General features: G+C 36.8%; 1 protein-coding gene across 1 annotated transcript; it reads left to right on the top strand.

The window, feature by feature from the left end:
• Nucleotides 1–1,988: 1,988 nt before the first annotated feature.
• Nucleotides 1,989–13,668, top strand: LOC110792880 (dolichol kinase EVAN). Its single transcript, XM_021997701.2, has 14 exons — nucleotides 1,989–2,476; nucleotides 2,678–2,790; nucleotides 3,390–3,572; nucleotides 3,742–3,846; nucleotides 6,581–6,651; nucleotides 6,732–6,809; nucleotides 6,922–7,136; nucleotides 9,078–9,267; nucleotides 9,355–9,420; nucleotides 12,299–12,387; nucleotides 12,481–12,595; nucleotides 12,795–12,846; nucleotides 12,933–13,027; nucleotides 13,171–13,668. The coding sequence occupies exons 1-14, from the start codon at nucleotides 2,286–2,288 to the stop codon at nucleotides 13,282–13,284; spliced, it is 1,677 nt and encodes a 558-aa protein (XP_021853393.1). The 5' UTR covers nucleotides 1,989–2,285; the 3' UTR covers nucleotides 13,285–13,668.
• Nucleotides 13,669–15,096: the final 1,428 nt, after the last annotated feature.

Below are 15,096 nucleotides of genomic sequence, written 5' to 3'. Positions count from 1 at the left end.
TCTTGTCAACTATCTATCTCTATTTGTTGTTCCATGCTTGTTAAATGAATATCATAGCTTACAAGAAGTATAATTTTGTGGATTGGAGCCACCGAGCCATAATCCAAGCTCAAGTTGAGCCTAAAATTTCGAAGAATCTTGCAAGTTGGAGCTCATGTACGTTTGGCTTGGTACGAGTTTAGCCGAATTACCACAAGTTTGGGGTGTATAGTCTACTTGAGCAAGAAATGGCAAGTCCAAGCAACATATAGTGCCAATAGAAAAATGAGCGTTAGAGTCTTAGATATCTTCGATTAAGTTAATCTAACATCTTTTTATGTTATTGTAATAAAGTTAAAGTACGACAACTAATGTTTTGAGAAGTTACTTTTTTTTATGCACGTTTGATATTGTTGTATTTCGTTGATGGGCCAGGGGGGGAACGTGACGCAAGGTGAAGAGGGAGAAATGAATAAAAGTGCTTTAAAAAATTAGGAGAGAAAATGATAACTGCATCGTTATTACAACTAAAAATTTGTTTTGTGGGTAAGATTTGTGTGTGTCATGAATTTTTGCTTGTTGTGTACTCCGATGGTTTGGCACGCAACGTATTGATATTTTTGGCCTTGCTTGGTAAATGACTTTTCATTTCATTCTAATTAAAATAATCACTAAAATCCAATACAAATGATCGGTAAAACTAGCTAACAACCAATTGCCAAATGACCAATTTGATTTGGTCAACCACTAGTGTTGCTTTGCTCTTATGAAGATTATAAAATTGCGAGTTAAGATCAAAGTTGGGGTCCAACCTTTTACATTTTTCACCGTTTGGGACCTGCACCTTTTTTTTACACCTTTTGGGACCTACTATTCATTTTCCGGCCATATTTAACCAAAGCATAGGAAAAGGTTAGTCCCTTTGATTAAAAGTTTAAGTCCTTGAGTTAAAATCCACTTGTCACGAACTCACAACTACAATTATTTGCACGTTTTTTTTATATTTGCTCAATAGCCAATGTAAAGAGAGGAAATCAAATTATTTTGTTTAGGGAAGAAAATAAATTAATTTTTTTTAAGGAAGGAAAGAAAATAAATTAAATCAATTACTTTGACGAAAAAATGGAAATTTAATCAGATGTCTTCGAAATCCATGCTCGAAACTTGTACCTCTGTGATTACATCAAGATCGAAGATGAAATGCCGAGTTGAAGGTTGCAGAATTAGAAGGAAAAGTACCAAATTGCTGCAAGGGATACTGATTTCGGATCGAATAAGGAAATCATTAAAGTAAAAAGCTAGTAATATTTCTTCATTATCCTCAACCATGAATGTATAATATCAAAGTGGAGCCTTTTAGCAGAATTAAGCAATTGTTGATATTCTCACTTCAATTCATTCTTTGATTTCGGAAAGCTCAATAATTTGAAGATGTTTGAAGTTGTGTACCAGACTTTTTGATTTTGTTCTTTCTTTGTCGATGCTTTCAATTTTCTAACTCATGATAAACTCAAATAATGAAGTACAAGGTGGTACTCCCTTCTCTCTCCATCTCCTTTAATCTTCTCTCTTTTGGAACTTTTTTTGTGAAATTATAATTAATTTTGCTTTGTGGATTTATTTTGTTGTGTTCTTTGATTATTTTGATTAAGAACTATAACTCTAAGATTTTAACGTTTTGGAAAAATCTCAAACTAAAAAAATCTTCAAATGTTGGATTTTGATTTTTTAAAATTTCTGTTTGCAATTAATTGCACTTTAATTTCTGATATGGCTATTGTATAAATAAAAAATCATTTTATCAACCTTTTATTAACCACCGGTGAGTTAACGGTGGATTAAGTGACCGGAAAATTAGAATGAGGTCCCAAAAGGTGAAAAAAAAAGGTGTAGGTCCTAAAAGGTGAAAAACTCAAAAGGTTAGACCCCAACTTTTATCTTAACTCGTAAAATTGCACACATTTCATTTCTCTTGAATGTCCTTCGAGTCGAGTCAAGACTCCTACAACGACCAAATTTGGTAATAGAATGACCAAATATTTCCGACGTGGCTCTTCACGATTGGGTACTCCAACGTACTCCAACACCCATCCTTAAACCGGAAGTCAGCGAAAGTGCAACAATAACGCGGTTTGCAGTCGTTGAGATCCATCGGCACTATGTAATATTCCATTCCGATGCGCGCCAAAACCCACATTTTCTCTCCTAAATCTCTCTCCTAATTCTGCGTATGATTTCTGAAGAATTCGTTTCAATGGCGGCCAGATATTAGTGAAATTCTGTAAAAAATAGTGTTAATTGCGTCAATGGCATCGTCGCTGTTGAACGGCGAGAGAGCCGTCGTTTTACTCGTCCTCACACGCATCCTTTACTCAGCTCCTTTCTCTCTCCTCCTCCTCGAGGCTGTTGCTCTCTTTTTCCTCGTTTCCGCCGCCTTATTCGTCGAGATCTCCGTCGAAAACTCCGCCGCCACAACCACCGCGAAATTCAGTGCCAGGTAATTTGACCGGTTTAGGTTTTTACTTGTTTCTAGGTTTTTTATAATGTTGGAATATTAAGTATTTTTTGGTAATGGAGGTTGAAATTTTAGGTTTTTTAATTTTATTGTAATTGACATTGAAGAATGAGTTTAAGTTTTACTATTGAAAAGCAAGTCTGCATCAGCATTAGTGTATCGTTAATTGATTAAATTTTGCAGGCCAGGTGCGTCGTCGGGAATTCTGCTGGGAGCAGTGACGTTGCCTGCTGTAGTGTTCTCTAAGTTAATACAGCTGTCAAGAGGATTGGCATTAGCAGAAGTTGCACTTGCAGGTATAATGTTGTGGACATTTTCGAATATTTTACTGCCTCGACTACTTGAATACTCGTTAAAATTTGCAAACTTGATGGTGAAGAGTTTGCATATGTTAATTTGCTTCCCGTATACAGTAGTAAGTTTTGAAGAGTGGTAAAAGTAGAAAAGTTTTGTGGCTTTGTTTATTGCTATCTAACGTTTAAATCTAGGGAATGACAGATTACCTTATGTAACTAGGAATGATATTTTTTATAGAGTATAATTACATGAGTAATAAGTATCGCCAATTTCTTAAACAAAGTATGCAACTAAGGTCAAGTTTCATATACCGATAGTTTGTTAGGTTGAGGGAGAAGAAATATTTTTTCTTCACACGTGGTTTTGTCATTTCTTCGGAAAATTGAGAAGCATGATTTATGATAGACAAATGTGTAGTTCAGTTTCTCCATGGGATGAATGGGGAAAAGTTATGTACTCTGTGTATAGTAGGATGTTCGTGATGAATTGTGATCTCATTATTTTGTTAATCTTCTACTGTAAGCAACAGTAGTTCTATGTGTGAATTACTAGTTGGCACATCCATTCTTTAAATGCTCAATTTCCTCATGCTGTGCAGAATTTCAGTACCAGAAGGTGCTATATTGGACTACGTATATTAGCTGCTTCAGTATACTTCTGTTCCTTGGTGTGGTCATTCAGCATTCAAGCAGCAGCAGAGTTGCATTGAAATGCACCTTCACATGTGTAATGTTGGGTGTAGTAGTATACACGATTCTCCCATTTGATTCTTCTAATTATGGTATGTCTTGGTTATGGGAACATTCAGTCTATCATGCAAAGTGAAGGCCACTGAGTCGTTTATAGTTGATATGCTAGTGTTATCTTTCTCATATATTGTCATAGATGTCTTTTATCTTGCTTATTGGCTGGTATATGACCATATGACTTGATCTCATTATTTATTACAGGGTTGCACTTGGCATTGATGCTTCTGTGGATGATAGGTCATGGAGTAGCTGCAGTGAAATTGATTCAGCACGTTCTTTGTACTTTCCCTTCGTGTGCTTCCATAGGTATGAGCTAGTCTGATCTTGTTCATGCTCTTTCGTCTACTTTGTTTGGGTCAAGGGAAATGTATTTTTGCCACCCACTTGTGGAAACTAGCCTTGTGTGTTTTGGCCTTTTGGGACTTGTTTTTGCAACGATTCTAGACATGTCAGCTAAGAAATCTGTTCTGCTGTTACACCTTGTGGCAGTTAGATTGGTTTTGTGTAGCTTCTAGGATGTAGGGATGTTGTCTTGGCCCGGGGAAGACTTTAACCTATAAATTTAAAACTGTATAAGCCAACTCTTAAAAGCTCCCTCCCCCCCGCCCTCTCCCATCCCAGTGCTGCATCCTCAAGTCGTCAAACAACTTTTAGAAACTCTAAAGTGCACTTTCAACCGTTTTAGCTTCAGATCAGAGTCATCAGACTTAAAATTTGAATCGCCTGTTAACTTGCACTGTTGAAGAAGTGAGCACGAAAAGAAGATGAGTCCGTCAAGACACAATCAACTAACAAAGTGAGAGAAATGGAGCAGTGAGGATAGGAGGAAGAGTGAGCACGGATAGAAGACGAGTCCAACAAGACACAATCAACTAACAAAGTGAGAGAATTGGAGCTGTGAGGATGGGAGCAAGATTTTGAAAACTAGGAGGTGATGGTTTTTTCCCCTCAGTGGGCTCATTTACAGAGCTAGTTGAGTAGTCCACCAATCAGTTAATAATCATTTGGGCAGAACACTATCAAGTTTTTCAAGCAATCCCACTTGTATGATAATGGCTTACTTGGGGATCTTCTGTATGAAGTGGTTACGAATAAATATTACCTTGGTACCTCTCATGAGGCCCTTGCCTATGGTGTGGTTACAGACATTACAGTATGTTGGACTTTCACGGGAATTAATGGGCGACTAACTTTATTGTGTTACTTTACCAAGGGTTTCGAAGGAGAAATTTTGCAATGCCGTAAAGTAGTTAAGTAGTGATATTCAGATCTGTCATTTAAGCTTCTTTGGCATGAGAATGAGATTTTATGCAATTTAGGAGTAAGGATAAATGGAGAAAATAGGCTTTCCTGTCAGAATTTGAGTGATGTTGCTCCATCCCAACTGAAAAGCTGTTGAACAGCTTCTCATGATTGATCATGTAAAACTGTTATTTTTTTATGTGTGGGAGGGGGGGGGGGGGTTGTCTTTGATTCAAGACCGGATTTTGTCTTCTTTGGTAGAGAGAGAAGTTGTGACAGCAGTCACAGCACAATTCTCATACTGAAAACTCAACCTTATTATAAACGAAGTTATATCTTTATCAGAATTTATAATGTTCTTGATACGTTAATCTCATGGTTTATTCAAGATAAACCCATTTGTGTTTCTAGAATCAAAGTCATTTATCAAGAGAAGTAGATCAAGACAGCAATGTAAATTTTAAGGTTGTGATGCATCTGCTAGCCAAGAGTGTAAGCTCATAACTGAACTGAATTGTGGTTGGATGCTGAAATCTTGCTATTTCGGCACCTTAGTTAACCTCAGGGGTAGGCGTGGGAGTGTGGTATTAAGAGGGAGGACATTAGCAGGGGGTGATAGGCCCTCTGAAGCCTTAGATGTATACTCCCTCATTCTATTTGATTTGACCCCTTAATTAACTTTCCACATTCCATATTGTCTGTCACTTGAAATATCGATGCACTATTTTGTTCATTTTGAACATCTATGCATTTACAATCATTTCCTAAAATCTGTGCATAGCCTTAAAAGCCAGAGTAGGGGGAACGAAGAGAGTGACAAATGACACAATTGGTTTTGATGGAAACCCAGATTAGTTGGTATAGCCTTTATATTATGTGTTTGATGTTGTGCATACAGTCACGTCTTCGGGTTTTCAAAACGGCAACTTGGTATTTCGTTTTTTTTCCTGTTCTATTTGTATCCTTTCTTCATAGAACATAATCATTTCAGTGAAAATTAACGTTGCCTATTTGTACTTTTTTAGACATCTTACACCTTTCCTGAAAATTTCCCTTTCTTTAACTCATTTTTTTTCCTGTCATTTTCCCTTGGAAAAAAATTGGGATCTTTCTGTGATTTGTATAGTGAAAAGTTTTTTTTTTAATATCTCTATTAATTGTAGGGGTTATACCTTTTTTTCTTTATTGAGTATAATGTTCATGACCCCCTCTCTGCTCACTGTTCTTTTTCCATGATTCCACCACTGCTTAGCGGGTGCGGGGTGTTGGAGAAACAAAAGGGCATCTAGATCAGGTTTAGTTTGGATAAATCTGCAGATGATACACGGGTTGTAAGCAATTTGGTTTCATTGGTTTGGATACCATCGCTTCTAGTCGTTCAACATAGTCAAGTTCAAGTTCCATTAGCTTATTATGAATATTAGATCATATTAGACATTTTAATTTTCAGCTTTTGGTTTGGATTGGGTCAAAATCGGATTTTCTTATTTCGGCACAATTTTGATCTAAGTTGATGATATTGGGTACGGATTAGTTTTATCAGGTTCAAATTCATAGTATACTCCATGACAAATGTTTCTAGCTTTTGTTTCTAAAGGTACTCAACTGTCACAGGATCTTTGTTTTCATTTAAACTCAAGATATATTGGCTGTTTAAGCTTTCAAGGAAAACCCATGTTAATTTTTTTATGAGAAGAAGTTTAATGTATAATTATTTTTTTCTGTAGCGTATTACTGTAAGGATATACTAGCTAACCTTCCATTTTGTATATTGATTCTTGTTCGTTCAATGTTGTAGGAGAAGCGCTTTTGGTGACTGTTGGTCTTACTACATATTTTGGAGACATGCTTAGATCTACTCTTGTCAAGGTTTCTGCACTTACTCTTTAATTAATATGAATCATTCTGCAAGTTTATTTGTAGTAAAGGCAGTATTCTCTTTTCATCAGATCGTACAGTACTTGATGCCATCAGAGGTTGATGTGCGATATAGCATCAAAAGAAGTGAGATTAGCACCATCATTCAGGTAGATTGTCTGTTGCAGTTTTCCTTCTGTTTTGGCTGAGTTGGCATGTGGTTTAGGTAGATGAGAAGCCACTCCTATAGTATTATGTTATTTATTTTTCCATTTGTTGCAGGGTTATCTGCTCGGCCTCCTCCTGTTTCCTTTACTTACCAAAGTTTCTGTTCAAATTGTCAATCGCTTCACCAGTTCTAGTGTTTGTAAAGCAAGGATCTGGAATGAGAGTGGGCAATCTGTTTTATTCTTCACTTTGCTGGCAGTCAGTTCAGCTGCGGTCATTCCACTGTGGGTGCAGTTTGTTCAGGATTTTCAAGTGCATCCTCTGTTATGGTATGAATGCATTCTTCCTTGTGTATGCCTGGTGTACAAAATTTACCTGTGAAGCTGTAATATTTTTTTTTCCCATCACTGCATTTTAATTCTGGAGATAGGAATTGGCTAAGAACTTCAGCACAGAGTTGTTTCAGTAGTTCATTACATGCCCAATAGCCTGGTTGGATGGGGAAGGATAGAACATACTGAAGTATAGAGGAGAAGAAGTTTGATATAAGCCCCATTGAGTGGGCAGCTAGTTGAGTCAAGGAAGCAAGGTAAGATAAGATGCTTTGTGGAGCATTTTGTGATGCACTACTAGAGCGAGGGGTATTACTGGCGTTAATATATTAGTTGGTTAGAATTAGCTTGGGATAAAGCAAATGTGTTAGCTATATAAAGGGTAGAGATCAGTGAGAGGGAAACAAAGCAGAAAATTATTAGTGAGTTTTACTTTACTTTGTTTTAGCTTATAGTTTCGGGAGAGTCTAGCCACTCGGAGGCCTGAGATTATATGATATATAATGTATGATGTAATACAAGTAGTTAAATAATGTTCCCTCGGTTTCTCTTCTTCATCATTCTACGTTCCTAAATTTCCATTCTACAACACATTCTGGTTCTTATTTTCTGCTTTTCTCTTCTGTTTTTTCACTTGCTCTTGTTTCATCTAATCGTCTTCATGCTTTTCTTGTTCATGAGGGATTTAAAAGGGGGGAGGGGGGGGGGAGTGGTGAAGGGATCATACTTTTGGGTCTGAGGGAGCCAGAGTGGGAACTGAGAATTCTAGAAGAGGGCAATTCGATTTGTGGGTTTCGGAAAGGCGAAGGAGAAAAAGGAACTATGGCGAAATACTGTTTGGCAATCCGTTGGACAATTTGGTTGGAAGGGAATCCTCGGATTTTTAAAGGAGCATCTGTTTCACCGTTTCACGTGATTTACTAACTTTGTTGGCACCCTTGTGGACTAAGGCTGCTGGGATATTAAAACTTACTCAACTGGGGAGCTACAAGCCGACAATGGAACTGGGCACATTTGTAACTAGTTTATTATCGTTCATTATGAGAACACCTTGTCCTCTTGCTGTACTTCTCTCCATTTCTTAATAAAAATAATTTTTCCTATTAAAAAAAAAAAACTTTTCTCAATTTTTTATGAAAGAGAAGGAATCTGAAAAAATAATCAGTAAAAGTTTCTTGAAGCCTTCTCCCTGCGAGCTAGCTACACTGAGTTTCTGCCTTTAAAATTAAACCAATCTGAATAGTGATGGCCTGTAGGTCTTGATTATATCTTCCCTTCCCATAACTATACTTATTCAGGAAATGCTTGGATCATCAGAGGTTGCATCCTATTAAGTGTTTGCTGCAGGCGTTCAAGATAATCCGTTGGTCATATTATACTGTTTAGGCCATGCTTAGATTAGGGGAGTGTATTAAGGGGTAATAAAAGTTAAACTAGGAAAAATATAAATGATTAGAGGTGGTGGCAAATGAGATAAGGTAGTGGTTGCATGAGGGAAAGGGAGAGTTGGGGGAATTATTAGCTTCATAATGAAGGTAATAGTTACCCACCCCCACACTGGGATAACTAACTATTAGTGTATTACCCCCAAAATGAGGATAACAGTTCCCCCTTTTTCACCTCTCACCATACCATAACTACACAATCCCTCTTACAATTACACCATCACTACCTCGTCCTTAACAACTACTTGCATTCCCTTTCGTTTTCTTTAATTTTGCTTTTTTTTTACCCTCTTTATACATTACTCCCCAAGCATTCCCTTAATCATTTTGAGTTTTTTTACTATCTGAAATAATTAATGATGGCTCTTTATGCATTTAACAAAACTCATTCTGGAAAATTGTCGTCTAGATTGGCATGAAATTGTGGAACGGTGGTGCTTTACTAAAATGCAATTTACTTAGCTGAATCTTAACTTTAAATATGCTTGAACAGGGTGCTTGAGTTCGTTTTCTCTGAGCCACTGAAGAGGTTATCATTGTGTGTCTACTGGGTAGGTGTAATATGTGTCTCGGTGCATCGGTTCTATAACATTTCAAAGAGTAGTAAGGTGGAGAGGATCCTCTTGCGGAAGTATTATCATCTAATGGCTGTTTCTATGTTTGTCCCTGCTCTTATTCTTCAGGTTGATTCTCCTTCATGATGGCTGTTTTGTTAATTTCCGTCTCTTCTAACAATGTCTGATGCTACGTTTTGTCTTACTTCTTTTCAGCCAGATTTTCTTAATCTTGCTTTTGGTGTGGCTTTGGCAACTTTTTTAGTCATGGAAATTATTCGAGTAAGTTCAACGCGCAAATTTCGGTTATTACTTTTTTCATTCATTCCATCGCTATTTGGAAGAAGTAGCATTCTTCTTGAAATCTAAACGAAAATGATTTTGAAGGGAAATTGGGGAGGGTAATTTTAGATTAACAACGAATAAGATTACATCCATAGCAATGCTTCTAGAATACATTTCGAAAATCCCCTTTTGAAACCTGTTCACACAGTTGTGCCGGGTGAGAAATTGGCAATTAAAGGAGAGCAAGGTTACCATATTAACATGAGACAATGACCATAATTAAAACTAGTAAGTATAGATAAATATCTTCCAAGGAAAGAGAAGTTAAGACAATGAAGTCTTGATCTCCTCCAAAACAATCGATTCGATTAATTACAATTCATCACTCTCCATGAAAACCACATCAAGGCTGCAATGAAGCACAAAATTTCATCCCAAATGAAGTGTTTGCCTTGGCTATGTGTGGATCATTGCTAGCCTCTCACCACTGCCACAAGGCCCATAACCACTTCACCTTGTAAGCAATCTCATACCCACAACACCATAACACATAACATCTATATCACAGTTAATTCTAATAATCCTTCCCTGCAGTGTTTCTCAGAACACATCTAGAGTTCTAGACGCTCCTGTGCAACTAATCCGTCACTCCGTCAGGTTAAGCTTTATAAAAATCTTAAAGAGTAACTGAAATCTGTCCTAATTACATCCCATATCGCGTTACACCCTCTACAAACAGATTCTCGTTCCGATAATTCCATAATCCCCAACAACCCATTGCAAACTACCTTCTTACTTTGAGCAAGAAAAGAGGCAGGACTTAGTACCCCCCCCCCCGCTAGCTAAAGAAAAATCCTTGAACACTTGAAGCATGTCCTACCACTCACCACTACCGCAAGCCACACTCAATAGATAGGCCAAGGATCTTAGTTTTATAAAGTGCGCCCTGGGCTCACTCAAGGCGCAGGTCCAGGCGCCTAATCGGAGCACCCTACCAAAAGTAAGCGCCATATGCGCTTTTCCCGGGCTCAAGGCGCAGAGTTTTATGAGTCTTATGGTATAAGGCTCCAATTGCTCTCTAACAGTTAAAAATTATTATATTGAAAAGAGAAGAGAGAAAACCCCAAATTTCTCCATTGTTTTCTTGTCTCTTTCAGCGACAGGTCATGTAAACTCCTTCTTTTTCTATTTTGAAGTAACTGTTTTATGTAAGGTGTGGGCCGTGTGGCACAATTCTTTTGAGAATCTAAATGAAGAGTCGGTGACTAAAAAGGTGCCTAAAAAGTTTCTTGAACCTCTTGGTCCCTTTTTTTTGTTTTTCTTTTTCCCCAAAAAGGCTTTTTATTTTACTAGAAGCACTATTTTACCCCTTTGTGACAAAAAGATATACTATTTTGATTTTTTTTTAACACAAAAATTTTAAGAAAATTTTGCGCCTTGCTCACAAAAGGTTTGCGCGACTTCATCTTGCGCCTAGGCTCCAGGGACTTTTTCTCCTTGGTGCGCCTCGCGACTTCTAAAACTAAGCCCTGGATGCGTTTTTCCATGCATACGCTCACTAATAGGTAATAAGGTAAGTGTCACGACAAGCATGCCACTGGAAAACCCTAGCCTTAGGAGGCATTCACCAACTCTCAAGTCTAAGCAAATTAATGTCTCTGCTCAACCACTGCTTCTGTCCCTCTAGGCGAGAGAGTTATAAAAGATGGTGGGTTAATATGCCAACCTTCCCATCAAAGAGAATATTAGTATGACCAATTTGCCACCTCGACGCTTGAGTATCCAATAAGTATTAGATACACTTTATTCAAATACAACCTGAATTACACAGTCACAGCATTCTGCACACAAGAGTTTGATAGTAAAGGGCTTGGTCACACTTGCAACCAGTGAACTAGGTTCCATAGGTAGCCTCTAGACTTGCTTTGCTAGAAGTAAATTATTAAACACCTGAAAATGTGCAGTTTGACTCTACCCACCCAAAGCCTTCATTTCATAAAAGTTCCTACTACCCGGTGAACATTAGTCTTGTCCACCTTGTAATTGACTGGAGATCACCAAAGTTAACCGGAATCTTAAAGATGGTCATATATATAGGATTCTTTGGACATCTCAATATGGACTTTTGTAACGGTACCTTTGAGAACTAAAAGCTGTTCAATCATTCCCGTTCGTACATAGCAGCTGAAATGAAAAAGGGATAACGTCAAAGAACTTTGTGGATAGCTAATCCAGTGTTCCAGTATACATTAACAATATAGGTGTAGGATGTTTTAAAACATATACTACCTCCATTTCACAATGTTCTACTCACTTACTATTCGTGGATCAAAGTAAACAAACTTTGACCACATTTTGTGACTTACATATAAGAAAAAAAATTATCATGTGGAATATTGTTAGATTCACTACAACGTGTATTTTCAAAATATCAACTTTTTATAATTTTCACCATTATATAATTTGATATATTAATAGTATTAGATGTGAATTGGAGTCCGCAAAGAAAAAGTTAGTAGAACATTTTGAAAAGTGGGAATAGCTCCCAAGGTTCACTCAAAAGTAGAATTCAAAATTTTAAATTGGGTATAGAAAACGCAGTAAGAGTAAGTATTGGAATTGAGAGATTAGAAGGGTTGATGTGAGAGATAAAGATATTAACTCCGCAATGAAATGGTATTTTTTGGATATCCTTAAACAGGAGGGGGATATCCTCACATGAAAAAGGATATGTGGCTTAGCTTGATTCCTTGTATTTTCCCTAGAGATAGTTTCATTTGACATGGATATTTAACTTACAAGCACTATCAGTCACCTGATCTGAACATAGTGATAATCATCAGTGTACTTGTCTAATCATAATCTGTATAGGCAGGTATGGAGAATTTGGCCTTTTGGGGAGACTATCCATCATTTCATGAATGCTTTTACAGACCACCGTGACTCGGAAATTCTTATTGTGAGGTATGTACCCTTTATGCGCATGACGTCTTAGCATAATGCCTGTAAACCAATTAGTAACTACCTAATGCCTTTTTTCGTTCATTCTTATTTTAGCCATTTTTCTCTCTTATTGGGATGTGCGCTACCTATATGGATATCTTCTGGATTTAGTGATCGTCCACTTGCGCCCTTTGCTGGCATTTTGAGCCTCGGAATTGGAGATACAATGGTACGTATTATATTAGTGAAGGTTTTGTCAAAATTACTACTTCTGGGAATCGTCTTTTTGTTTTCAGAGTAATTATTGAACCTGGAAGAAAAGCGAGTCCTGCAAAATGGAACTTCATCTAAACTGGTTGGATAATGTATCTTTATGTCTGCAACTTTCCTACTCGGATATGTAAAGTTTTATCTTTTTTTTTATACAGGCATCAATGGTTGGTTACAAATATGGTGTCCTGAGGTGGAGCAAGACTGGCAGTGAGTTTTGTGCATGGTGCATTTATCCTTTTATTTCATTTCTGAATGTTTGACTTTCTAACTAGTCTTCTGCTGTGTCTTTTCAGAGAAGACTATTGAAGGAACTGCTGCTGGTATAACATCAGTCATGGCAGCTTGCTCTTTCCTCCTCCCACTTCTTGCATCGGCTGGATATATCCAGGTTTGTATTGTTCGCGACTACAAAATAAGCTGTTATACAGTTATTCATTGGCAAATGAAGTTCACTTGTTGACGCTTTCCATTTTAATTGTGGGTGATCAAACATGGATCTAATAATAACTACCAAATTGGACAATCGTGCAGAATTGGAGCTCACTTCTCTTGGCGGTGATAGCAAGTGGCTTGCTTGAGGCTTATACTGCTCAACTTGACAATGCGTTCATTCCGTTAGTGTTCTACTCTCTCTTGTGTCTGTAATATGACACTAATGCTAAATCAACGATAATGACTGGTAGGCATTTCTTAGACCGTTCACAATATGCAGAATAGTACATTTCTTTGTATATAGACTAAGCCCCAAGCTACACTTCCATTGACAAGTTAAATGCAGTTGCCTTACCATATATTCACGGATCTATTCTGAAAACAAATTATTATACACTATAGAGGACCAGACAAGGTTTTTTGTGAATATTGCTCCAAAATGCTGAAGGCTGTTCTGCTGGTAGGAGATGAGCCTTTTATGTGTATATCATATACGTAGTATGTATAATATTAACAAGCAAATCTATTACTTGTAAAATTCATTATTTTGTATGTATTCTATGTTATATGATCACCCACGAAATTTTCCAGGTCCTACTTCTTGATCCTGTTTTTCTGTTTGGAATGCGAACCTATTTGGTCGTGATGTTAGATGATCTTTGTTATAAAAAGTCTTCTTAACGCGGTTCGTGAATCATAATTGTCAAACATGATATTGCCAATTTAGTTACTTGCATATAACAGAAGGAACAATAGTACGGTCAGCTCAACTGCAGAATTTGACTTACACTAGTAACTATTCAGTTATTGCAATTCGAAAATCAGTTTATCACCATGATACTAACTTGAATCTATTCCAACCCTAGGAAAATCTGTTTGCAATCAGTGGCCCGTCTAATTCGAACCGAATCCGTTACCCATTTAATCCGAACCAATTTCAATTTGAACTCATTTAATCCGAACCGTTCACGACCCGTAAAAGAACATTAATTATGCCGCACTACCAATTAAGTGTATGACTATTAGTTGTGCTTATACTTCAGGTCTCCCTTTATATACTCTCTGCAAAAGAAATTTGTAATTTATGTATTTTGTTATGTAAATAATTGTAAAAGACTATCAGATACTCCCTCCGTTTCTTTTTGATCTTCCTGTTTGGAGTTTTGGGTGGAAATTAAGAAATTAGAATCTTTTAATGATTGGATGTAAGAGTAATGATTGGGGGTAAGAGAAAATAATAAATAAATGAAGAAAGTAATAAAGAAATGAAGGAGAGAGAAGATATTTTTATGAAAGTAATAAAAAATCATAAAAGTGGGGTTGGGTGGGTGTATAGGGAAATGTGAATGAATTAAATAAGGGATGGTGATGGGGAAATTTATGGTAAAAAGTCATGTCCCAAAATAGAAACAGGAAGATCAAATAGAAACGACATTTATAGAAACAGGAAGATCAAAAAGAAATGGAGGGAGTAGTAAATTGTCAAACAACTTGTCACATCACTCAGACACTCATCTTGTATCCATAAGTTATTATTAGTTTGTTAAAGCAATCACATGTGGACGTTATACTTTTTAATTCGTTACAAATTATACTCGTTAACTATTACTTTATTAGTTCATTAATTCGACGTAATAAATTTTATTAGTTATTAGTTCATCGTTATCGATTACGTAGTATTAAACTAAGTTATACTCTGTATACAATAAATTGATCAATAACTTATATTACTGATCTTAATTTTTAATACTTTTAAAAGTTAGTTATCGTTTTAGTCTCCTAATTAAGTCATCGATATTATAATTATATAATTTGGAATCGAATTGACACGGCCCGAATCCAACCCACTACCAGTTAACCCGATTTTATAATATCTCGAACCGATATGACCTGAATCCGGCGTACCCGCCTAAATCCGTTTCAACCCGACCTGTTTTAGTCTGCTACCCGATTAATCTGATCCGATATTAATCTGACCCGATATGAACTCGAACTCGTTATATCCGACTAAACCCGTTAACAATC

This window comes from Spinacia oleracea, chromosome 2 (genome assembly GCF_020520425.1).
Source record: "Spinacia oleracea cultivar Varoflay chromosome 2, BTI_SOV_V1, whole genome shotgun sequence".
NCBI lineage: Eukaryota > Viridiplantae > Streptophyta > Magnoliopsida > Caryophyllales > Amaranthaceae > Spinacia > Spinacia oleracea.
The sequence above is the reverse complement of the archived record's forward strand: the minus strand, read 5'-3'. Positions and strand labels throughout refer to the sequence as shown.